The sequence below is a fragment of the Ursus americanus genome, chromosome 33 (genome assembly GCF_024610735.1).
Source record: "Ursus americanus isolate L20-20 chromosome 33, mUrsAme1.1.p, whole genome shotgun sequence".
Taxonomy (NCBI): domain Eukaryota; kingdom Metazoa; phylum Chordata; class Mammalia; order Carnivora; family Ursidae; genus Ursus; species Ursus americanus.
Window position 1 is genome coordinate 7330538 of NC_142159.1, and position 24463 is coordinate 7355000.

General features: G+C 59.9%; 1 protein-coding gene across 8 annotated transcripts in view; it reads left to right on the forward strand.

Annotated features, from left to right (window-relative positions):
• The window catches only part of COL16A1 (collagen type XVI alpha 1 chain), a 53705-nt gene that overhangs the window by 20786 nt on the left and 8456 nt on the right, over positions 1 to 24463 (forward strand). For 4 of the 8 annotated variants that reach the window (XM_087858655.1, XM_087858660.1, XM_087858658.1 and 1 more), the window contains 28 exons: positions 1058 to 1111; positions 1201 to 1227; positions 1962 to 2021; positions 2205 to 2252; positions 2385 to 2438; positions 5588 to 5641; positions 5865 to 5897; positions 7858 to 7974; positions 8062 to 8103; positions 8195 to 8281; positions 9073 to 9117; positions 10044 to 10088; positions 11843 to 11896; positions 12488 to 12541; positions 13143 to 13196; positions 14765 to 14809; positions 14926 to 14979; positions 15296 to 15331; positions 15692 to 15754; positions 17991 to 18062; positions 18251 to 18304; positions 18914 to 18958; positions 19176 to 19220; positions 19524 to 19577; positions 19999 to 20052; positions 22083 to 22133; positions 22453 to 22542; positions 24213 to 24248. In XM_087858655.1, the coding sequence (XP_087714781.1) occupies positions 1058 to 1111; positions 1201 to 1227; positions 1962 to 2021; positions 2205 to 2252; positions 2385 to 2438; positions 5588 to 5641; positions 5865 to 5897; positions 7858 to 7974; positions 8062 to 8103; positions 8195 to 8281; positions 9073 to 9117; positions 10044 to 10088; positions 11843 to 11896; positions 12488 to 12541; positions 13143 to 13196; positions 14765 to 14809; positions 14926 to 14979; positions 15296 to 15331; positions 15692 to 15754; positions 17991 to 18062; positions 18251 to 18304; positions 18914 to 18958; positions 19176 to 19220; positions 19524 to 19577; positions 19999 to 20052; positions 22083 to 22133; positions 22453 to 22542; positions 24213 to 24248 (1527 nt within the window). The remainder of the gene's footprint in view (positions 1 to 1057; positions 1112 to 1200; positions 1228 to 1961; positions 2022 to 2204; positions 2253 to 2384; positions 2439 to 5587; positions 5642 to 5864; positions 5898 to 7857; positions 7975 to 8061; positions 8104 to 8194; positions 8282 to 9072; positions 9118 to 10043; positions 10089 to 11842; positions 11897 to 12487; positions 12542 to 13142; positions 13197 to 14764; positions 14810 to 14925; positions 14980 to 15295; positions 15332 to 15691; positions 15755 to 17990; positions 18063 to 18250; positions 18305 to 18913; positions 18959 to 19175; positions 19221 to 19523; positions 19578 to 19998; positions 20053 to 22082; positions 22134 to 22452; positions 22543 to 24212; positions 24249 to 24463) is intronic. The other 4 variants (XM_087858656.1, XM_087858662.1, XM_087858657.1 and 1 more) reach the window with 3 other exon arrangements.

Here is a 24463-nt window from a genome sequence, read left to right on the forward strand (position 1 = left end):
ATTTTCATTCATCAAATACCCGTGTAATAGTCAGCTTCCGCTCCACATGAACCCACTAGAATGTTACGAGATGGTATAATTCTAGCCTAAATCAAAGAAATGTTACCTTTCAGCCAGCCTGTGCCATGCCGGGTCGTGGGCAAGTGTGTAATTTTTCTTGGGCTTTTGGTGCTGTGGAAAATAGCCCCGTGAAAGTTATCTTTTCTATCTTCACAGATCCCTAGAGAAATTCCAGTTCCAGTTTGGCAATCACTGATAGAGTCCTCCCAAGGGTGCACGGAAGCCCAGAGGGGCCGGGTCCACGCCGTCAGTCTGTATGGCCCAGTAGAGCTGGACCGTCAGGCTCCCGGCCTGTCCCAGGGAGCCCCAGGGGAAAGGCAGAGGTGAAAGGCGAAGGCAGTCCTGGTCCTCATGGAGCTTTCGGGTCCCTAGTGTGAAGGTGGAAGAGCCCACAGAAAGGCAGACTTCTCCAGACCTTCTTCCCTCAGGCTGAATCCCACCCGGGAGGCTTTCCAATCTCAGCCCCACACACAATGCTAGTTGTGTGATCCCAGACAAGTGACAGCCTTTCAGAGTCTCCAAATCCTGGGTGATCAAATAAGAGCAGAAATTTCTATCTCCTGCTAAGTCATCTGAGATAACCTTTGTGATAGAATGTGTGTCAAGCATGAAAGGGAGAGACAGAGAGCAGGGGCCTTGGGCCCCCGGTAGCCGGGTGCAGTCGCGCCGGGGGGGGGGTCTGTTACAAAATTTCCTTAGGCTGGAGTTTCCTCACCTGTCAAACAGAACAGTGCTGTCCTGCAGGGCTGGGGGGGGGGTGTCCCACTCAGCGTTGTCTGACAGGCACTTGGCCCGGTGTCTGACACCCAGAAGGTGCTCAGGAAATGCCAGTCTTCCTGCTTTCTCCACTCCTTGTCTCCTGTGCCAGAGTCCCCTCCTCGAGGCCATGGGCACTGGGACACAGGCTTCTGCTTGTCCTATCGCCCTCGCCTGCAGGAGGGCCACGTGGCTGGCTGCAGTCCAGGCTCCCCGCTGACCCTGGGCTCTCTCCCCTCAGGGCCCAGATGGGCAGCAAGGACAAACTGGACTTCCAGGAGCCAGAGGGACTCCGGTGAGTACAGGCTCTCGGGGCAGCCGGAACCTATGGCATCTTGCTTTCACACCCCTATCTACTCACCTTGCTGTGTTTCTTCCCGGCAGGGTGAAAAGGGACCTCAGGGAGAGAAGGTGAGTCCCAAGGCCCTGTGGCCAATACTGTGGGGGAAATTAACCGCCCCTGTAGCCCCGCCCCCAGCCGAACCTAGACACGTGGTGATGGCTCCGGACTGGAGGGCAGAAGCCGAGGGGTCATCCTGGTCTCCTTGCTACCGCCAGCTTCCTGCTTCCAGGAAGCGGGGGCCCCGAACACATCTCACTTCACCTGGTTGCTGGCCCAGGGCACAACCAGGATCCCAGGAGACCCAGAGAGCTCCAAGGGCCCCATGGGGGCAGCTGCATTTGCAGATGGGGCCTGAGTCAGAGGCTGGGGCAGGCGCTAAGCTGGGGAGGACCAGCAGTGAGAGGGCAGAGACGTGGGGGGCTGGGCCTGGCCAAGGGGAGTGGGAAGGCGGCCAAGCCTCGAGTGTCTGGGAGGCAGAACACCTGTGTAGCAGCAGACGCTGAACCCACACCGACAGGGGGCACTCAGGGGCTAAGGGCTTCCCGTGTGGCAAGAGCTCTGTACGTTCTTCCATTCCACCCTCCTGACAGTCTCCGCATTTGGTGCTCTCACCCTCATCTTACAGGTGAGGAGCCTGGGACTCAGCAGGCTGAACAAGTTGCCCCAGGGCACGATCATAAGAGGCGGATCCTGGATTTAAACCTGGCCTCTCCACCCTAAAGCCCGTGCTGTCTCCCAGGTGTTGGTTTCCAGAAGGTCCTCCATCCTCGCCACCCTCTGACAAAAGCTCTTGTCTTTTCAGGGCGAGCCAGGGGAGTGTTCCTGCCCCTCTCGAGGGGACCCCATCTTCTCTGGCATGCCGGTAAGTGGCGCTGAGAGCCCTCCCCCCAGCCGGGGGAGAGGCCCGGCTTCCTGCGGTGGCTCAACATGCGAGGGCACCGCAGGGCTTTGCACCCCAGCCAGCTGCCTCCCCACGCAGCCCTGCGCTTGGTGTGGACGTTGCCTATAACCTCTCCCTTCTTTTGCGACCCCCACTCCCACCCAGGGTGCTCCGGGACTTTGGATGGGCAGCTCCTGGCAGCCGGGCCCGCAGGTGTGTGTCGCTTGTCTCCTCTGCCTCTCCACTTGTCCGCCAGCACCCCGCGGCTTGCCCACCCTCATGCTGCCGCCCCCAGCGGTGGGGCAGAGCCTTCTTTGGGGTCTGATTACTTCTCCTCTCCTTCAGGGTCCCCCGGGTGTTCCTGGACCACCTGGCCCTCCTGGAATGCCCGGGCTACAGGTAAAGGGGGAGAGGAGAATGGGAGTCTGGGAGGCAGGGTGGCGGGGTGGCAGGGCTCTGGCTCTGTGCTGGCCCCTGCGTGTGCTGCGCCCCCACTCAACACCTATGCGTACCGTCCTCACTCCTCTAGGTTCCTGCTCCCCAGACAGCATGGGGGAGGCCCACTGATCCCTTAGGGCAGGCTGTGGGCAGTCCTAGCCCTTTCTTGAGGAATGCCCTGCTGTGTGCTGGCCCAGGCACCCTACCGACACCTGGGCCAAGCTCAGGCTAAGGTCAGGCCTTGGTCCGGAACCCAGGATCTGGATCAAACAATCCCTTACACCGGCATGGCGCTCCTGTCTTTTGGAGCAGCGTGCAGCATTCATTCATGCAAGGAGGGAGGAGGAGGATAAAGCGGGGTGTGGGGTCAGAAAGTGGGAGGAGGGCAAGGAAGATGTTCGAGAAGAGTGTTGGAAAGAATCCAGGCTTAGAGGAAATGAGTGAGTAAGCCCATGAGGGAGAGCATTCCTGATAGTGAAAGCAGCAGGTGCAAAGGCTCGGGGGCGGGACTGTGCCTGACAGTTGGGGGACTAGCAGGGAGGCCAGAGCCAGTGAGGGGAGAGCAGTGGGAGTGGAGATCCGTGCGACGCTGTGCTGAGAGAGTGCGTTCCAGAGCCCGTCAGCCTGACTTTGAATCCCAGCTCTGCCATGTGCTAGCGGTGTGGTGCCGGGCAAGTCACCTACCCTCTCTGTGTCTCAGTTCCTTCATCTGTTAAGTGGAGATAATTATAGCACGGACCTCATGGGGCTTTTGTGAATTTTAAACAAGTTAATGCGTGCAAAATGTGTAGAACCATGCCTGGCACATAGTAAATGCTTAGAAGGCATGAGCCATCATTATTATTTTATACCCATTCTCTCGTTCATTGGAGTCTTACATCAACTCCGATAGGCAGATGGTGTTCTCCCTAAGTCTCAGCTGGGCAAACGGGCTCAGAGAGGTGAAGTATCTTGTCTGAGGTCTTCGGGCTCAGAATTGGCAGCGCTGGACTGGGCTTCGCCAGCGCCGAGCATTTCCTCTTCCCTGCCGCTGCCTTGCGGGACAGCTCCCTGGCGGCCTACGCACCGGGCCCGGTTCTCTGAAGGTCCTAGGAGGGACAGACAGTGGCTTCTGCGTGTCTGGCTCCCAGCTCCCGAAGAAGCAGAGCAGAATCACGCGGAAGCTTTTTACAAACTACTCCCTCCCTCCCCCTCGCCCCGGAGATTTTATACAGTTCCCCCGCTGCCACCCTGGGGCGAGAATCTGTTCTGGTGAGTCCCCATTGCTGATGGGAGTCTCTGCCGGGATCCAATTCTCTCTGTCTCATCAAGAGCTCAGAACCGGAGCCAGCTCTCAGTCCCCCATGGGCCAACCACACATTTACCAAGTGTCCCAGCCTCCTGCCGCACCACCAGGAAGCAGGAATCTGTCTGCAGGGGTCTTGCAGTTTGCTTGGGGAAGCATGAGAGTCATTTCAAAGTGACCCATTAACAGGCTGATGGAGTGTGAACCCTGCCAAGACATGCTGGGGGAACAAGGCAGAAAAGAGTGACTGCAGAGTCTGGTCCCAGGCACCGGAGTCCTCGCCCAGTGCCAGTGCCGGAGACCAAGCCAAGGCTGCCACTAACAGGCACCTGCCCTGTGCCAGGCAAGATGCAGCTCTTCCTCGCCAGGTCGGCCCTGCGGTCCTTTCAAGGAAGGGAGGGTCTGGCAGCTCCCGTCTTTAGGCTCAGAAACGGGCCCAGAGATAGCATTTATTTGCCCAAGTAACGAAATCTCCTGGAATCCTCTATCCATTTCCCAGAAGGGGAAACTGAGGCAGCGAGGTCAAGCAATGTGCCTGAGGCTACATAGTTAGTAGCCAGTGAGTGGGTAGCTCTTGGCTTCTATGGTAGGACAACAGGTGGGATATTTAGTTCCAGGAGGGCAGGGAAAGAAAATCACCAAGTATCAGGCTTGAACTCACACATGGGCAACAGCAAGTGGAGCAGGCGGATTTAGGTGCATAAGGATAACGACCAGGTTCAAGGCCTTTTCCCTGTGCCGGCCACTGTCCTGAGCCCATTACCCTGTGAACTCACTCAGGGTGCAGAGGGAGGGGCGCAGGAGCTTGTGGGAGGGAGGCTGCCTCCAGTCTGCCTTGGGCCTTGGTAGAACAGGGCGGGCTTGCCGGGGAAGGTGGCCGGGTTCTGTCCTGGGAACCGGGACTTGAAGGGAGGCCAGCTCTCAGAAGGGGCCAAGGAATTCCCATGCGGGGAGTGCAGGGCGTGCAGCGGTGCATTCACTCAGCCTGTATTTAATGCCTGCCTCCTCTGTGTCGGGCACTGGGGATTGAAAAGGGATTGAAAAGGGAACATATCCTCCGTGGGATAATATGCAAATGTGCATCCTGAGCCTGCAGGGGCCACAGGGAGTCTGGGTGGCAAATACCTCCTCACAGTCACGGTCTCCTTTATACTTCACCACAGAGGTTCCCTGTTTCACAGATAAGGAAACTGAGGCACAGGGATTTTTTTTTCCAAGTAAGCTGCCAGAAGTTACCTAGGTAGTCGGTGTTCGCACCTGCATAGGTCTGGTTCCCAAGCCTCCACCTTGTTGTGTACACGAGTGTTCTGGGGAATGTCTTTTGGGGAAGGTGCTGGAATCGTGGTTAAGAGAGCAGGGATTGGAGCCAGGGGTCCTGACTCTTAATCTCACCTCTGCACTTGGCTCATCTTGTGACCTCGGGCAAGGCACTTAGTGTGTCTGAATTCTTTGTTCTAAGTTGGGTGGGATACCACCTAGCCCACCAAGGGCACTGAATCAGTGAGATTCGATAGGAAATGGACAAGCACTGAAAGAAACATGGTTACTTACAAGGTTGAAGACCCTCTGTCCGATTTCTGACGTTCCGCTAACATGTAGGAAAAACTTCCTGTTGGACTGCTTTTGGGGGTCACCCTCCTGGGCCTCCTCAATGTTCCCCCCAAACGGTCTGGAGATTTAGAGCTAAGCATGGACGCCAGCCTTGCGCCCACCGGGCTCTCGGTGCTGCAGGAAGAGAAGGGGCATGGGGGCTGGGGGCATGAAGCAGGGTGGCCTTCGGGCTCAAGAGAAGAGTCCACTCACTCACGTCTCTTCCTGGCTGCAGGGAGTGCCTGGAAACACCGGTTTGCCCGGACAGCCCGGGCTAACTGCAGAACTGGTAGGTACCAGCCTGGGTCACCGTACAGCCCCCTCCTTGCCCTTCCCAGGGCTGAGCTGGCCGTGCCAGCTCCCTTAGCTGCAGTGGGGGCCCTCTTCCCTCCCTCCTGAGAGGCAGGGAGAAGCCAGGGTGGCATGTGGCTTCCTGAGGCTCCCCCTGATCCCGTAAGTCTCCATCCCCCTTCCCCTCACCTGCCTGAGCCTTCCTGTCTTGTCTCCTGCAGGGATCCTTACCAATTGAACAGCACCTCCTTAAGGTAAGAGGGTAGTGAGGGAAGGAGGAGGAATTGGCAGAGAAGCTTCCTAAGGGGATCGTTGTAGGAAGTGCTCAGCACTGCACAGGGAGAGCTGCAGACGGGAGCTGTTTGCCATGAATGTGCATTCTCCAAGCGGCTGTCTCAGAGGGCCTAGCACAGTGCCTGGCGAGTAACGAACCCTCAGTCTTCCTTGCTAAACGTGTGTTTGAAGGAATCCTGCCAAGGTACCCCCATGGTGGATGTTGGGGGCAGTTCCTGCCCCAAGGCCTGCCCATAGGAGCCACCAGTGAGGCCCTGTACCACCCTGGTCACACCAGGGCAGGGTCTAGAGGCTTGTAGAGCAGAGCGGGAGGGTGAGAGTGCACATGTGGGGTCCTTAGGCACGGAGCCGTGGAGGTTACTTATGTTCTTTGACGGGACTGGGTTGGGGGCCTGGAAGAAGGCTTCAGCTGTCCTCTGGTCAATCCAGAAAGAATCCAGGGAGGAAACAGGATTTCAGGAGCAGTTCTAGTGGTGCAGGAGAGGGGACATGAGGTCCTGACAGGGTCGGCCCGTGCCAGTGCTGTCAATAACGTCAAGACCACACTGAGGGCTCTGGCCTGGTCTGGCCTCCCATGCCGGGCACCAGGGGTGACATGGGCCTCACTTGCTCAGTCACCTCTGGAGATAAGATCTGGATTCTCCTCTCCTCCAGCTCAGCATCCTCTGGGGTCCCTCCAGAGCCCCCACCCCATCCTGGTCACCCCCGTCTAGTACCGGCTAGCCAGTGTCCCGGACCTCCCACTTTCCCTGTGGGTCCTGGTCAGGCCAGAGTCTGAGGACCACCTGCCCCGCCCCCGCTCTGGACAGCAGATGTCTCCAGAAGCAGCTTGCAGTTGGGTTAACCTCCTGACGGCCACTATGGGTTGGATCACAGTAGAGTGTGGCAATGAAACCCCCGTTCTTCTCCCTGAGGCTCCTGGCAAGCCAGGGATCCCCCATGTCTCCTGCCCCTGGGCACATGATCACATGACCCCAAGTGCAGGATTTGGCATGTTTCTGTGTCACATGTCATCTGACAGCCTCTTAACCAAGTGGTCTGTGGAGGAACCCAAACTGGAACTCAGTGTGGTCTGGAGAAGGGGTCAGACGGCACCCCAGAAGAAGCCTGGGCCCGTGGACCAAGTGCCAGCTCTGGCCTCAGCAGAGTGGGGTCCAGCACGGGCCCCCGCTTGAGACAAGTCATGCTGTGTCTTCGCGCATCGGCTTTCTCATCTCCAGAATGCTTACCAGATTACCTGCCTCACTGCACTGGCAGGAGTGAATGGGACCATGAGCACAGGCCTAGTACGATGGCTAGCATCATGCGTGCTGAGTCAGTGCCAACCACTATCACTGGGCTGGGCAGTGCACAGTGAACGTGGAGCAGGGGCTCCTGCCCAGGGGTCCAGGGACACCCTTCCATGGGTGGGCGAACCGGGGAGCCCGTGACAGTCAGGATCTGGGGGGGCAGGAGGGCCAGCCCCACCCCAGAGGGTGTCTGCAAAGGGTCTGGCTCCTCCTGCAGCCGCTCCTTTGCGCCCTTGGGCAGAGAAGCTGGTGTTTGGAGCCGGCCTTTGCAGCCCGAATCCTCGTGGCGTGTCCTCACAGTGGGTGCAGGTTGCAGGAACAGCCGGGACAGATGGTCCCTCTGCGGGCCCCTCCACCTCCTCCCACACGCCTGTCTGGAAAGTGGCTCTGGCTTGGCCCCACAGAGCTGCTTCCTGGAGGAAACTCAAAGCCAGTGCTGGGATTGGGTCCCCTGAGGATGGAGCAAAGCTGCCGCAGAGATGTGGCTGGGGAGAGAGAGGGTGTGGGTGGGGGGAGAGGGGGGGACTGCCGGGCGGGGTGCCCTGGCTGAGTTCGGGCTGGGGTTCCCCCATTCGGCCCGCCCTGGCCTCCTGGGATTCATGCCCCACTGCCCTCTCCTTTTTCTTGTCAGAGCATCTGCGGGGACTGCGTCCAGGGGCAGACAGCCCACCCGGTGGCATTCCTGGAAAAAGGAGAGAAGGGAGACCAGGGTATCCCCGGCGCACCAGGCCTGGACAGCTGTGCCCGGGTAGGAGGCTGGGCTCCGGGGTGGCTTGGTGTGGGGAGAGCACCCGGCTGCCTCGCTTGACGGAGGGCCTCCTGTTGTCCCCCCCAGTGCTTCGCAGAGCGGGAGCGCCCAAGAGCTGAGGAGGCCCGGGTGAGTGTACCCGTGCCCGCTCCTTGCCTGTGCCCCGGGCCCTGCAGGGAGGGCCCTGGCTGCTCAGCTCACCATCCCCGTCCCACTCCAGGGAGACAACAGCGAGGGGGATCCAGGCTGTGCGGGGAGCCCCGGCCTGCCCGGTCCTCCGGGACTGCCCGGCCAGAGAGGAGAAGAGGTAAGACCAGGGCCCAGCCGGTGTCTCCATGCAAGTGGCCCTCAGTTCCTGGAGGGGGGGGGGGGAGTTTCGTTCCTGCCAAGTGTCCTCCTGGGCCCTCTGGTGGCTCCCTGTCTCTTGGGAGTCCTTCAGGGGCCTCCCAGTCCCAGATCACCTGGCACCTCTCACGGCTCGGAGTCCCTCGCTCTGTTGGCACACTGGCTGCTCTCGGCCCAGGGGATGCCCTTCCACCCCCGCCAGCCGCTTCCTTTGCCCGCAGCTCCTCTCCGGGGCTCGCTCCTTCGCCCCTTTGCTCAGATATCACCTTCTCAGGGACACCTTCCCTGCTCTCTCGCAAACTGACCCCCCACACATACACTAACCCTGGAACCCCTAGGCCCTCCATGCAGTGCACGTGTCACCCTCTGAAGACCGTGCATTTCATTCATTTAGAACATTCCACACGCATCTACTGAGGACCATGGGCCAGCCCCTGTTTTATTTGTCACTGCCCACCTCTTCCCTAGAGCGTCGGTGCCACGTGGCAGGGATTTTTATGTTTGGTCTATTTCCGTGTCCCCAGCACCTGGACTAGTGTCTGGGACATAATAGCTGCTCAATAAATGTTTGTTGGATGATTGAATGAACAGAACGAAAGGTTTAACACCAGCTAAAATGGGCCTGCTTTGCCACCTACCACCCTCTGCGGACTCGGGCGGTGGGAGGACTCGAGCTGGGGGGAAGGCCACAGAGACCCTGGGGCTCTGTGGGGCCTGAGCCTCTTCTTGCATTTCCGTTGGCTTCCTTTGCAGGGTCCGCCTGGCATGAGGGGCTCCCCGGGTCCTCCAGGCCCTATCGTAAGTATCTGCGGTTTCCTGGCCCACTTGAGAAGCTCTCGAAGGGGTCATAATGCCCAGACACCGTTCTGCTGCCTTGTACCCAGGAAGCTGGGCAGGGCAGAAGGAGGGAAATTCTACCGCCCGCCCCTCGCCCTCATCAGAGCATCTGTGGGGACTGTAGGCTCCCACCACCCAAGCCCCTGGAACTGGTCTGCTCCGTCCCGCTGTGCCTATGCTCCCGCTTCGGGGAGGCCCTCAGGCACACCCTTGTCTCCCACTCCCCATCCCTACAATGTCCTGGACAGTGGACCCAGGCTCCCCTGGCGGGAGGGCCTGAGCTTCTGGCTCATGGTCTCGGCTGCCAGGAAAGTGTGTGGCAACCCGACCAGATCTCTTCATGCCTCCATGCCACCGGTCGCTACGGGGGTCAGGGGCTAAGACCGAACAGCCCTGCGTCGCTCTGTAGGGCCATCTCTAGGACAGGTCTACAAAGGCCAGGCCAGGGATGTCTCCCCTGGAGTCCTCTATGGTGTTGCCATGGCGGGAAACTAGAAGTGCCCAGGAAAGACTGGAAGAACTGAAAACGCTTTCTTTGGAGAACAAGTGGCTGGTGGGAGCCACCTTAGAAGCAAGGAGCCACCCAGCTGGGGACATCTGGAGGTCAGGTGGCAGGCACGATGGGCTTGCACTCCAGCAAGGGTGTCCAGCTGGACTCGGGAGGCCTCGGCCAGGGCCGTGTGACTCTGGGGGCTGTTTCTCATCTCTGCTGATGGCGGAGCCATTCTTCCTGGAGCCAAGGGGGAGGAGCGGGTGTCTTCAATGAGTCTCTTTTCCAGCTGCCTTGGAAATATTCCTGTGACCTCCTCTCCCCATGACCTCCTGCCCCAGACGATGCCCAGGGTTACCGTGCCTATGAGTTGTGACCTGCCTGTTTCTCCCACCAGGGCCCCCCAGGTTTTCCTGGTGCTGTTGGCTCCCCCGGATTGCCTGTAAGAACCTAGCGCTGCTTGACCTCCCCTTCCCCCCCGCCAGCCAGGTCTCTGTGGCGTTTGCTTGTCTCCCTTCCTGTGGAGCCCTCGCCCCTACCACCTCCATGTTTGTCTTTGTCCCCTGCAGGCACATAGCGACACGGGTTCTCTGCGGTCCCAGCGGCTTGGACATCTTCCCAAGTCTCCGACTTCTTTCCCTTTTCCCTTCTCCCTCTGCTCCTGCTTCTTTCATCTTCTCTCCCCTCTCCCCACCTGCAATCTCCTTTTTCTCTCGCCCAATCCCACATCACTCCTCCCCACCCAACCCCCAGGCTCGGAGCTGTATTACCTTCTTCTTTGAAGCTGGTGCCTCTAGGGGCCTCTTGATTCCTCCCTTCTCACTTCTGCCTCCTGCTTCTCCCACCTTCGCTATCGACTGAAGATTTGCTGGAAGTAGTTCTTGGGGCCCTGCCAGGCACCTGGCACAGAGCCCGGCAGAGATGCCAAAGCTTCAGGGCCCCACATTGCAGGCTGGCACAGGTGGCTGGCCCGCTGCTTGGCAGGGCCGTGCCGAGCCACCCCGCGGATCCGAAGGGAGCCGTGCTTGCGCCTTTCCCATCGTCCTAGAGGAACCTCCCAGCTTCCTCCTCTGACTCTCCTCTTCCTCGGCTCCAGGCCCCGTCTGCTGGCCCAAGGCTGGGTGATGCCAGCCGGTTGGGTGTCCGGGTGTCATGGGGCCCGGCGCCTCCGTGCCCGGCGCCGCTGCCTGCTCCTCCCGCCAGGTGTCGTTACCTGTTCTGCCTTCGTCATCGTCACAAGTGTGTTTAAATCATCCCCATCCTCACTGTTGCTCCCTCCTGGGTCACGGAAACTAACTGCCTGTTTGTCAGATCTGGTGTTCCTGGGGCCTGGCTCCACTCCTCCCAGGCTTGGCGATGGAGGCTCAGGGAGCAGGGCCCCTCCTTGTCACCGCTCCATCTGTCCCCACGTCCTCATCCTGGCCGGACCTTGTCTGTTTCTGCTTGCTTGGGTGAAGGGGCCATCTGTCCGTCTAGCCATCTGTCTTGTGTTGTGGAAAGGTTTGGTTGGGCACCATCTCTTGAGGGCATGAGGGAGAAGGGGCGGACGCAGCCCCCTTAACGCTGCGGTGAATCCACGAAGGTCGGGGTGAGGCCTGAGGGGTGGGGGCTCTGGCTTCCATTGAAAGTGATCTCCCTTTCCACCCTAAAACGTGACAGGGATGGCTCTGGAGGGAGTGGTCTGCTCTGGGGGCTGCCTGTGTCTCTCCCCTGCATCCCTAAAAGGAGGTGATTTGTGGGGGGGGGGCAGGTAAGTGTCGGCCATCCAGTGATACATTTGGTCAAACAGCACCACTGTAGGGGTACCTCTCCTCACAGTTGCCCCTGAGGGGCGCACACATGTGTCAACCTCCTGAAGGTACAGCCCCGCCACTTCCCGAAGTAGGGCACACCAGTGACAGTCACCGGCCTGAGAGGCACCCTCTGGGGGTCACCTCCCTGGGGGGGCACATCTCTGGAGTTACCTGTCTCGGGGGTATGCGCTTGAGAGGCACCCCTATGTGGGAGTCTACATCTCTCACAGTTATCCTTCTGGGGTACACCCGCGGTCACCTCGCTGGGGACCCTAAGGGAGGGCATCAGTGACGCCCAGCTGTGCCTGGACTGGGGACAGAAGGCTGCAGGGCAAGCAAAAGGAGCTGGGGGCTGGGTGGGGACAGACTTCCCCTGCAGGTTCTTATGATTTTTCTCTCCAAGGGTCTTCAAGGAGAGCGAGGCCTCAGGGGCCTGACAGGAGAGAAGGGGGAACCGGTAAGAGGGGGCCGGCAGGGGAAGGCAATGGGTGAGCAGCCTTGGGGAGGCAGAGGTGGGGCCCCCCGGGGATGGCTGCCGAGTAGGGGACGGGCGGTGGACTCCTTTTGAAACTCGCTGCCCCTGATCCCTCAGATTGGGGGTCTTTGCACCCCCTCGGGATCAAAGGAGGCTGATCTCCTTGTGCCCTGACCCCCTGGACAGAGCAAACAGCCCTGCCCCCAGCTTCCAGCAGCATCCTGGGGGCTCTTCTCCCTCGCTCCTCCTACATTGGCCTTCAGTTACCCCTTCCACGCACCACTTCTTTTGCTCTCAAACTCATCCTCCCAGCTCTGGGCCATTTCCTCTGGCTCAGCTCCCAGGTCCTGGCTGGGCTGCAACTTGTCACCCAGCCCCAGGCTTGTGATGGTGGTCTCAGCCAGAGGGACCTGGGCCTTTGGGAGCCGGCCCAAGGTGGTGGCTGTCCTGGGATGGGCGTGCGTCTGCTCAGTGGGCAGCTCAGGCATCCTAGCTATGGCTACTCTTTTTGCCCAGGGAGGGGGGAAACAGAAATGTTGGGGAGCTGGTCCATAATTTTACCTTTCTTTGTAGGGTCCTCCAGGGCAGCCTGGCTACCCAGGTGCCATGGGCCCCCCAGGACTGCCTGTGAGTAAGGGGAAGCTGGCTCGGGGGGTAGCAGAGCCTGGGGGTGGTGGTGAGGGCGGGGCCAGGCTGGCACATCCCCCAGCAGGCTCCCTCCCTTCCAAGCATTTCAGCCTGTGCCTCTGCCAGGCCATCCATCTGTCTGTCCATCCATCCATGCAGGTCTCCCCAAAGCCCCTGTGGTAGTGCAGCGTGGCCCTGTCACTCCACTTGGGAGGTTGACTGCAGCCACTGCACACAGAGGGCCAGACTCTCAGAGCACCCAGATCCCAGGCCTGAGCTCTGCCTCCTGGAGAGTAGGGCAGGAGAGGTGGGGAGACCACCCAGACCCCAGGACTGAGCTCTGCCTCCTGGAGGGTAGGACAGGAGAGGTGGGGAGACCCAAGGAAGACTACCCTGGGCAGGAGGCTGCTGGGTGGGCGTGTCCCCGCTTTTCACTGAGGCTGCAGTGGCGGGTAGGGAGCAGCCCCATCCTCCTCCCCCAGCCGTCGTCCTCGGTGCCATCTGCCTGTCAGTGCCAGCTTGTGCCAGCTGCAGTCCCCACCCCTCGTATTAGCGCCATGATGGCGGGCCACGGGGCTAATTCAGCTCTCTCTCTGCTCAGGGCATCAAGGGGGAGCGGGGCTACGTCGGGCCCCCAGGAGAGAAGGGAGAATCGGTGAGTCGCAGCTCAGTGTGGGGGGAGGGGCAGGAGGAAGAACTCCAAATGGAGCAGTCCCTGCCCCGCCTCCACTGCCCCCCCCCCCGGACTTTCCCAGCAGCCTTCGAAGGGAGAGACCTGCCCCCTGCTTCTCTGCCCCCTGAGTCACTCCAGCTGCGGCGCTGGCTAGCCGGCAGGAAGCTGCTTGCTGCGGAGGGGAGGCTGGAGGGAGGATCCCAGCGGGTTTTGTGGAGATGGGCTGGCCAGGGCCGCCAAGGGGCAAGGGGCCTGGAATCAGCCGGCAGGAGAGCCTCCTCCTTCTCTGCAAAGCCGGGCGGGGCAGGCGGGGGACCCTCGACCCAGCGTGGAGCCTGGCCTGACCCTGCAAGCCCAGAGCCACCCTTCCAGGCTAGGTGAGCGCAGGGGCCGGGGCTGTTCTCAGGTGAGGACATCCCATCCGTGAGGTTATCCCTGAGGCTTGGGAAGTGACATGGCTCACCCAGTATGCTGCCCTCAGTGAGTGAGCGAGTGAGTTAGGGCAGAGTCTGGACTCGCACCCACGTCCGGCTGAGACCAACCTGCCAAACCTTAGTCTTACCTTCCCCTCACAAGTTGGTGAGGCCTGGGTGCGATGTAGGAGGCCCTGTGCGCATTTACTTAATAAGAGACACTCCTCTGGGGCCTTCTGGGTGCCAGGCTGTTCTGGGGGTGCCACAGTGAGTAAAACAGGCACTTGTGCCCCTTGACGTCAGGAGCCCACATTCCAGTGAGGGAGGCACATAACAGATGAATAAGCCAATATATATAAATGATGAGAAAGCAATGGAGAAAAGAGAGCAGGGTAAGGGGCTGGGTGGTGTACAGCATGCTATTAGGCAGAGGATCAGGAGGCCTTTCTGTGAAGGTGCTGTTTGAGCTGAGCCTTGAATAGAGTGGGGACTGGGGGAGGGCACAGGCTTATCTATCCTGGGGAATCCCGAAGGGGGAGGCCATGGGTGGGGGCACCTCAGGAAGAGATCGGAGCCATCTAATCCCTTGGCAAGGTTTTAAGAGCCCCAGAAAGGATAGAGGAACAGTAAGCATTCTAGGGAGAGAGGACAGCCGTGCAAAGGCCCAGGGGTACAAATGTAGAAAGTATGTTCAGAGAATAGCCGTCTGACCAAGCAAGGCAGAAGATAAGACAGGGAGAGGGAAATGAAGCACGAAAGGGTGAGTCGTACCAGATCACAGGATGCCTCAAAACCCAGCACTGGTGGAAAATATGTACCTCATTCAGTTGCACAGAGGGGAGCCATGGAAGGCTTTGGAGCAAGAGTATTATAATCAGAGCTATGTTGGAGAAGAAGAGATGGCAGCCAGTTGCTGGCTGGATTGCAGTGAGCCAGGAGGTGGCAGGACTAGTTAAGAGGCTGGTTCAATAGCTCAGGCAAGAGAAGGGAAGCTGGAGCAAACCAGGGGGAGGAGTCCTGCCGGCTTAGAGCAGCCTCCCACCACGTCCCGTCCTGTCCCGTCTACTCTCTGCCCCTGTCCCCTGATCTCCGCCTCCCCCAGTCAGAGTGACTGATTCTGCTCCGTCATGTCCCCAGGGCCCACCAGGATCTGAAGGCCTCCCAGGTCCCCCAGGCCCAGCGGTGAGTGAAGGAGGAGACAGGGGACTGTGGACATGGGGACTCCTGGTCCGGGCCCAGCCCTGGGGTCTAAGGGAAGAAAGACTGGGTTCCAGCTGCCTTGTTCTCTGTGGTGACAGGGTCCCCGAGGAGAGCGAGGCCCCCAAGGGAACTCGGGAGAGAAGGGCGACCAGGTGAGTGACCATGGGACCTGGCTGGCTGTCCTGACCATGGGGGAGAGCTGGAAGGGGGGTGGGCACAGGGAAGGGGCTGGGTCTTCTCTCTGGTGGCCTCCCATGTGTAGGGGTGACCAGCTCTAGCCTCCAGCCCTCACCCATCCTTGTAACCTCCTACCTTGTGACTAGAGCTTCACCTGCTGGGTATCTTGGGCAGAGTGGAGGACAAGGCCCCATGGCTCGAGGCAGCCTTACCCGGTCACTCTTTCCATCCGGGCTGCCAGGATGGAGAGAGAGGGCGGCACAGCACACTGTCCCTTGCTTCTTCCCCTAGGGATTTCAAGGCCAGCCAGGCTTTCCCGGCCCACCGGTGAGTGAAGACACAAAGCCAGCCCTGTCTATGTGGTCCTATTTGGGAGGGGCAGGCCTGACCTGACCAGGCCAGGCTGGGCTAGGATGGGCCTGGGGAGGGGAGGGAAGAGGCATGGAGGAACAGCCTGGGTGGCCAGGCCTGATTCCAGGAGCCAGGACCTGGAGGGCAGAGCCTCCTGGGTGGGCCCCAGCGCCGCAGGCCAGCCAGCAGTAACACTCCTAGGTGGTGTTTCTAGGAAGTCAAAATGCATCAAAATGCATCGTATTAACCATAGTGAAGCAGACCCAGGAGGAAGAAGGAAAGGGAGCACCCCCTCCAGCTCCACTCTCATTCTGGCCTGCTCCGTTGTTGATGTAGGGTCCCCCTGGATTCCCAGGCAAAGCAGGAGCACCCGGCCCACCTGGACCCCAAGCGGAGAAGGTGAGTGGGACCCCAAGTGGGCCACAGCCACAGATCTGAGCCATGCAGCTCCCATACCCCATTCTACCCCGACAGTCGGGCCTTTGGAAATTCAAGAACTGGCTCAGTTATGTCAACGGTGGGGAAAGAGACCTCCAGCCTAGACTCAGCAAGTGCCACAGGGCCACAGACCCGTGGCCCCAGCAGGGCTGCTGGGCCCAGGATGCCTGCCTTGCTGCCCAGTGTCTGCCTGCTGGGAGCCGGGGGTGGGCAGGAGGCAGAGGGCTGTGTGAGAGGTGGTGACTGGAGCGCAGTGGGCTGGCTTCATCTCCAGGGGGATGGGGGGATGAGAGGGGGAGTTGCTGGGGGGAGGAGGGAAGCACATCCAGACTGTGAACCCCGGAGTCCTGAAGCCAGAGCAGCTCTGGCCATTCACCTTCCGGGTCTGACAACAGCAGGAACGGAACATGCGCAGATTGTCCTCAAGGGCCCAGAGAGGCAGACATGGCCTGCGGGCTGGTGACAAGGGTCGGAAGGAGCGGCAGCCTGGGGGGTGCCCACACTGGCTGCCCCTGGGCTTGACTTGATAGCTTGGAGACTAGCTCTGCCTTGGTCTGGGGGCTGACATCCCTGTCTCAGCCCAACCTCTGGGCTCCCTGGAGGTGATGGTTGGGTAGAATAATGAGGCCCCAAATTGACTTCTAAGCTTGGGGTGAGGGCCTTATGACCCACAGGGCGAGGCAGGGAGCCTGCAACCTTCGGGGGGAGCCTCTTTCCTCTGAAAACAGACATAGCACAACTGGCAGAGCTAGAAGGGCCACCTTGGTCTAACTTCTCGCTGTCCATGTGAGGCAATGAGGCCCAGAGAGGCTGAGGGCATCCCAGGGGCAAACAGCAAAATAGCAACAGAACTGAGACTTCCTCCGAGCCCAGGACAGCCCCTGGGTGCCTCACTGCCAGAGCCCCGTGTGCTGACTTCGTATCCCAGTGCTGCCTGCTCTTCTTAGGCTGGTCACTGCCGAGAATCCAAACCTCTGGCCAGGGGTTCTCCATCTGCGTTCCCTGTGGGACTGACATTTTCTGGGGCTGTGCTGGCCCCTCCTGGTAGCTGGTGGCATTGCAATGCCACCCGGGGCTCTCCTCCCACCCCCCATGGTGGGGGGTCTCTAGCGGGATCGTTTCCCCCTTGGCTGCAGAACAGCCACTCTCTTTCCACTAGGCTACGCGACAGCCCACCACACCAAGCTGCCCCCTTGCTTCTCCGGTCAACATTCTAGTTCACACCTTGATTCTCATCCTTCTCCTGCTTTGAACAGTCAGTGGCTCCCCAGTGCCTGTAACAGTGGTTCCCAGACTTTATTTTGAAGTCCCTGAGCCCTTTCATCACACAGAAGCTTACATGAACCCTCCGTGTATAAAACAGACGTGAGTGGAGCAGCTCTGGCTAATGCAGGGGCAGGGGTCTTGGGTCCCACCCTCTGGGCTCCCAATCGTGCACCCATCTCTGACACGCCTCCAGGAACCCCCAGGGCTCTGAGAAGTACAGTTTGAAAAGCACTGGTCTGTGAGATAGTCTAGCCCGGTGGTCAGGCCCTCCCCCATCAGGCTCTCCCTTCCTCTAGCCTTGCCTTGCACCCCCCTCCCCACACGGGCTCCACAGACACCCTGGCTCGGCCAGGCACAGGACCACTTCCAAATCTTTCTCCTTCTCTGACGTTCTCTCTGGCATGCCCTCTTCTGCTTCCCCACTTGTCCGCATCCCAGCTGTCCATCAGAGTCTAGCATCTGGTGATGCCTCTGTGATGCTTCCCCTGAGCCCTGGCCAGAGCGAGCCACTCCCTCTTCCACACGGGACTGTGAGCTTCTCAAGGACAGGGGCACCCTTTCTTCATCTGGAAGGATCGGCAGCTGTATAGTGCTTGGCACTTTGTCGGGACTGATGTGAACTGAACATATGCCTTTACTTGGCACACGTCACTGAGCACCCACTGTGTCGGTCCCTGGGTCAAGCCTGAAGAAGATGCTAGACCGAATAGGCTCTGTCCCCTCCTCACGGAACAGTGTGGAAAGGGGGATGCTTTGTAGACGAAGACAGATCCTCTTGGGGGCGTGGTGTGGGATATATCCAGTTAGGCCAGAGCAGAACTGGGGCTGGAAACCAGCTGCCCTGACTTCCAGTAATCATCAGAACCCAGTGCCTCGTCCCAGGGCGGGGCAAGGCCCGGCTGACTTTGTTGCGGGGATGGGCTCTTTCCAGGGCAGCGAAGGGATTCGAGGCCCACCAGGCATGCCTGGTCCCGCCGGGCCACCAGGATCTCCTGGGATTCAGGTGAGTGTGTGTCCTCTTAGCCTGACGGGTATGTGCTGTGTGCACGTGTCTACATGTGGGCACGTGTGTGGGTTTAGTTGGGGTGGGAGTTGGGTGAGGGGTGGACAGGGTGGAGGGCTTTTGTCAGGTCTCTCACTTCCTAGGGCTCCAGCACGAGTATGCAGATAATGCCGTTTTCCTGTTTCTAGGGCCCAGCTGGCCTGGATGGTCTGGACGGGAAGGACGGCAAGCCGGGCTTGAGGGTGAGATGATAGGCACCCCCTTCCTTCTTCCTCCTCCAAGAGCCAAAGTCAACGAAAGCCCAGTGAAGGAAACCAAACCCCCCAGGCCTCTGCCTTCCTTCCATCTGCTTCTCGCCACACCCCACTTCTCTGATAGGACCAGAGCCCCTTGGTTCCTCAGTTCTTCTGGTCACCTTAACCAGGTGGCATGAGCTGGGTCTCACCAAAGGCAGGCAGCCAAGGGAGTGGATTTATATCCAGAAACTCAGGCAACTAAAGATCCTGGGCTGGGTGTCAGGTAGAACAGGTTGCCGGCACGGAAGGACTTGAGCAGCCCTGGCTCCTTGCGTCCTGTTTTGCTGGGGAATCTGAAAGGGAGGGGGCATGGCAAAGGGCAGAGCATCAAGGCCAACCCCCTTCTGCACCCAAAAAGGAAAATCGAGGTTCAGAGAGGGCTGGGATTCACTCAGGGTATATAGCCAGTCAGAGGCCAAGCCTGGCTTGGAATCTTCCCTCTGCCTCCCATGACATTCTCTCCATCCTGAGATAGCTGGGGAGGGGCTGAAGAGAGGGAAGACAGTGGTGAATGAATGGGCATCCTGTCTCATATGCCCCTGGTCTCTTCCCTAGGGGGACCCTGGTCCCGCTGGCCCCCCTGGACTCATGGGACCCCCGGTAAGTTGAGCTGCAGGAAGGAGCGGGGAGCTGAGAGGTCCCAAAGCTGAGCTGGTGTGGGCTCTGCCTCGGGGAGCGGGGCAGCTCAAATCCAGATCCTCCAAGGACCATGTGATGATTGTGGATGGGTCTGATCTGTTCGGCCTGACGAAGGAGGCAAGGGAAGTGGCCTCTGCTTGGGGCGAGGGCTGTGGCAGCTTCCCGCTTTTTCTTCCAGGGCTTCAAGGGGAAAACGGGACACCCTGGCCTCCCAGGACCAAAGGTGAGGGCTTGGTGACTTCTGCCAAGCGGACCTTCTCAGCTCTCCTCAAGGCCTGACCTCAGGCAGACAGGGCAGCCCAGTGGGAGTGCACGCGCCACCCGGGCCTTGGCTGGACGCCATGGCAGCATCCGAGCCTCCCGAGACCCCCGGCACAGGCAGAGTGCGTCAGGCTTCGCCGTCCACCAGCCTGAAGGCATCAGACCACTGCTGGCCGGAGTCAGGGCAGGGGGCAGGCCTCTTCGGATGTGGGGTCAACTTGGGGCTGGAGGTCTGTTGAGCTCTAGTCAGCCCTCTCTCTTCCAGGGTGACTGTGGAAAACCAGGTCCCCCAGGCAGCAGTGGCCGGCCCGGAGCAGAGGTAAAGGCACAGGCTCCCTTCAGGCAGCCTCTGGGCTCTGCTGAGTCCGAGACACAGCCACCCCCTCCCTCTCACTGGCCCAGGGGCTGCCTCCTCTCCTGGGCCTTCTGGGGGAGGTTTTGCCCCAAACTGCACACCTCCGCCTTCTTCCTCCTCACCTCCCCCTTCCTGCAGCCTGGTGGGTAGTCATCTAACAAGCAGAGCCTGGCCTTCTCGGGCTGCGGGCTCCGATTTCTCTCTCCAACAATACTCACGGGCAGGGCTGGTCCTCGGGCCCTGGAAAGCGCGCGCCTGGAGGACCGGACTCAGCTCCGCGTCTCTGACTGCTGGCTTTCCACCTGCTCTGCTCAGTCTTCTCCCACCTGACGACCCCGTGTGTGTAAGTCTGCTCCTGTGTTCCTTTTTTTCCTGGCTCCTACAGGGTGAGCCTGGTGCCATGGGACCTCAGGGAAGACCCGGCCCCCCCGGCCATGTTGTGAGTTACCCCGTTTTTGCCTCCGCCTTTATGAGAGTGAGGACTCTGCCAGGACTGGGGTGGGTGAGGGCGATGGCCGGAAAGAGCTGACCCCAGGAGCAGCCCCTTAGCAAGGTGAGGGGCTCTGGGCCCTTCTCATCCAGTGGCCCCCAGGCTCTCGGCCGTTTTCTTATTTTCTGGGCGCATTGGCATCATTCAGTTATTCAACAAACAGTAATTGAGCACCTGCTCCGTGCCAGGCACGGCTCCAAGCAGGAGGCTAAGGCGGTGAGCGAGATAGACAAGGTCCCCTGATCCCAGAGCTGCGCACGGGCATAACAAACAAACAGATTAATGCGGAGGCCTCAGGCGGGGATGTGATGTCACAGACAGGGCCTGGGAGGCGCCTTTAGAGGCACCTTCCCTGCAGAAGTGGCATTGGAGCCAAGGCCTGAATGACAAAGGGAGCCATGTGTCTGGCAGTCTGGGGGAAGAATGTCCAGGCCGGAAGGGAGGGTGTGTGTGTGGGGGGGCAACTGATGCCAAGAGCCTGAGGCAGGGAGGGGCCTGGGGTGCAGGGAGCCCCAAGGTCAGCGTGGCTGGAGTGGAGTTTGAGAAGAGCTTTAGCCGGAAAGCTGAGCTTGGAGAGGACCTGCTGCAGACCTGGCCCCCGGGGGTGTGGTCAGGAGGGGAGGGGGCGCAGGTGGAGGCCGAGGTGTCCCTGCAGGATGGGGTGGTCACGGAGTGGTGGCAGCAGGCAGAGGGGCTGTGTGTGGAGGACTTGCTGCCGACACGCAGGGGGGAGGGGCAGGAGCAGTGAAAGGAGCGGAGCCGGGATGATTCCTCCTCGCGTGGGCGCCGGCCGGGTGCGTGGGTGGTGCACTTACAGAGGTAGGACAACTTGGAGAGGACAGTTATTAAGCAGTAATGAGTTTCCCTGTCTGAATTTGCTCCTCAGTAACATAGATGGCTGCCGACGGGCGCCTTTGATCAGTGTGACGCCAGAGCTGATGGGGTTCCTGAGCAAAGGAAACACTCTGGCGTTTGATTGCAGGCCTGTTGTGGCAGACGTACAGTTTCCAAGAGGCATCTGGAAATGTTAAAAATAGTTCAGACCAGAAAGAGGAGCTCTCGGGTCCTCATCACCGTGTGTGTGGATCTCGAAGGGTCCAGAGGCCCTGGCTCGGGGAGCCTAGGTGTAGCCCAGTCACTGCTCACATTTAAGATGAAAGGAAGTCCACGCTCTGAATTGTGAGCCCTCTGGGAGCTCGCTGGGGGCTGGGAAAGGGGGCGCGAGCTGCCTTCTCTCCCTTCTGTCTGCCCAGCCTCAGCCCCTGCTCTATGCCAGTCCCAGTGCTGGACATTCCTGCCCCAGAGGTCTAGAGATAAGTAGAACAGGGTCCGTGCCTCCAGAACTTTCCATCTGGGAGCATGGAGGGGCATGCCGTGAGAGAGACCTGCGTGCCCTGGGCTTCAGAGCAGGTGTAGCTCTAACCAGGGAGCTGGCATTTGAGCTGTGACTCTAAGATGGGGAGGGTATTGGGGCATCGCCCCAGCCCAGCGGGGTGGGAGCACCCCCAGGTGTGAGTCCCATTGCCCTCCAGTGGCCGCAGAGCAGGAGACCAGGGAGGTCCGGGGTCCGAGGGCTGGCCTTATCCGTTTGGTCTCTGGGGTTGGGGTTGAGCCCCTGCCACGCAGCCCCCTGCTCCTGCTCTTTGCTTCTCCCACAGAACAGGAGGACGCGGGGGGCCTCAGACAACCCCAGGCCCACATAGTTAACCTTCAGGCCTTTGCCCTCTGCCCTGAGCTCTGGCCGTGGGTCCCAGAGGGTCTGCTCAGGTCCTGTGAGCTCAGGGGCCCCCTAGGCGTCAGCTCTGGCACACGTCTTGGGGCAGAAGTTCAAGTGCAACAGCAGAAGGAAGGAGAGTTTAGGGAAGAGAACGCAGCTGCATTCAGGGTCTGTCCCCGCTGTTGTCGTTGGTCCCTCGCTTGTCTCCAGGGGCTTTATTACCCGAGACTCTTTCCACCCCACTGACTTCATCTTTCTTTAGGGGCCACCAGGGCCTCCAGGCCAGCCGGGCCCAGCTGGGATCTCTGCAATGGTGAGTGATCTGCTCCCTGTGTCCCTCCCTCCCGGGAGTCTGGCTGGGGCTTCTTTCACAGCCGGGAGCGGGGAGAGGAGTTTGTGTCCGTCCCCCTCCTTCCCTGGCTTCAGCCTCTCCTGCTTCCAGCGTCTCCTCAAGTGGCATGTATAAAGGCCTTTGGAGGGGGCTGGAGGCCATCACGGGGCCCCGCTTGAGGTTGGGACAGCGAGCCCCGCCCCGCAGGGGTCCCAGGCACACAGTGACACCTGCCTCTGCTGTGTGGCGTTCACGGCTGCCTCTCCTGTCCCCTCTCACCATCCACCTCCTTTCTCTCCAGGGCCTAAAAGGAGATCGGGGAGCCACTGGAGAAAGGGGCCTTCTAGGACTTCCAGGCCAGCCTGGCCCCCCCGGACACCCTGGCCCCCCGGTAAGACCCCACATCTCACTGCACAGCCCCCAAGGAAAAGGGCCAGTCGGCTTTGTCAGTTGAGCACAGCGCTGCATGTCGGGGTCTCCAGGGAAGGAGAGGCTGTGAGCGCGGGAGCTAGCAGCCTGGAGCTTGCACCTGAGGGTCCCGTCGTTTCTGGAAGAAAGGACAAGCCCTGCCAGCCAGCGCTTGCCAGGAGCGCACCAGGCCACCGCCCCTGACTATGCACCGCTCGTGCCGATCCCTCGACCTGGTGTCAGGCAGGGGGAGACCTGGCACCTGTTCTGCCCCTGCCCCCTCCCCAGGGGAGCTGGCCGGTCACCACAGAGAATCTGTAAATGTCGGGAACCAGACATGCAGCGCCATTACCGCAGCCCCTCGGCAGCTCAGAAACCACTCCTGGTCTCCGCTGACGTTAATACTAAGAGCTGTGCTGTCTCGGCCATACTGACAGTGTGCTGAATGGTGACCTAAGTGCTTGACATTCTGTCATTTAATTGGTACCACGACCCTATTTAGTAGGTCTGATTGTCCCCATTTTACAGATGAGGAAACCAAGGCTCAGCCAGGTTAAGTAAGTGGCCCAGAATCGCACAGCTAGTGAGCGGAAGAGCCTGCCTGATTCCAAAACTTGCATCCTTAGCCACTCTGCACACCTCCCTCTTTTAAAGGTTCCGGACAAGTGACCCACATCAGGTGGATGGATTGCCAGTCTTAGGGATGAAGTCTCCTGGGGAAACTGAGGCAGGAACCCAGGTCTCCTAGCCCCCAGGTCAGGGCGTTCTCTTCCGGGAGCAGTAGCCATGACCCTGGGGCTGGTGGCCTCAATGGGGTGGATGACTCCAGCCCGTGCAAGGGTAATGGTGGGCCCATCTACCAAGAGGGCCGAGTCTCCCCTACACACTCTGATTCTTTTTTTTTTTTTTTTAAGATTTTATTTGTTTATTTGACAGAGATAGAGACAGCCAGTGAGAGAGGGAACACAAGGAGGGGGAGTGGGAGAGGAAGAAGCAGGCTCTCAGCGGAGGAGCCCGATGTGGGGCTCGATCCCAGAACGCTGGGATCATGCCCTGAGCCCAAGGCAGACACTTAATGACTGAGCCACCCAGGCGCCCCACACACTCTGATTCTTGCCACGGCCCCCGGGCAGGCAGGTCCCTCCAACATTCTGGCCTTCCCTGGAGCCTCCAGGGTCCCCGGATGCATCCGCCAGTTGCCTGGCAATCACAGATTCCTCTTCCCACCATCTCACCAGAAGCAGGCTGGGCCCAGGCTGAGCCCATCCTGTCCTGGGGAGGGAGCAGGCTCAGGCTGCCTGGCCTGTCTCTGGGACCTCACTGAGGACAGAGGTTCACAAGCACTGCCTCCGCGTGGCAAATGTGTAACAGAGACTCAGAGCTGGGGCTCCTGCGAGAGGCCAGGACCTCGAGCCAGGAGCCGGGAGTGTGCGGTCCGCTCTGCCCTTGCCCAGCTTGGTCAGGGGGCGGCCAGGGCTGTAGGGAGTAGGGCTCCAGAACAGGCTAGAGTTGGGGGGGGGTGGTCTAAGTTTCCATGGCCCGTGCCCATGGGCCTGAGGGTGAGAGCTAGAGAATTGTGGTCCCTTGGTGGCAGGGGAGGGACGCCATGCTAGGGGGACGCCCATCACATGTCTCCCGCTCTCTACTCCACAGGGTGAACCCGGTACAGACGGTGCAGACGGCAAAGAGGTATTGTCATGCGGGGCTTCTCCTTTCCTGGGGGGGGGAGGTGTGCAGCTGCTTGTGCCTCACCTTGCCCTCACCCCTCTTTGTTCACTCACTAAACACTCCCTGAACCCAGAGTCCCTCCAGATAGAGATGCAGGAAATTAGGGGCCCTTGCTGCGTTGGGGAGAGGGACTGGGGACTGGGGAGAAGGATGCATGACACTTGTTCTTCACTATT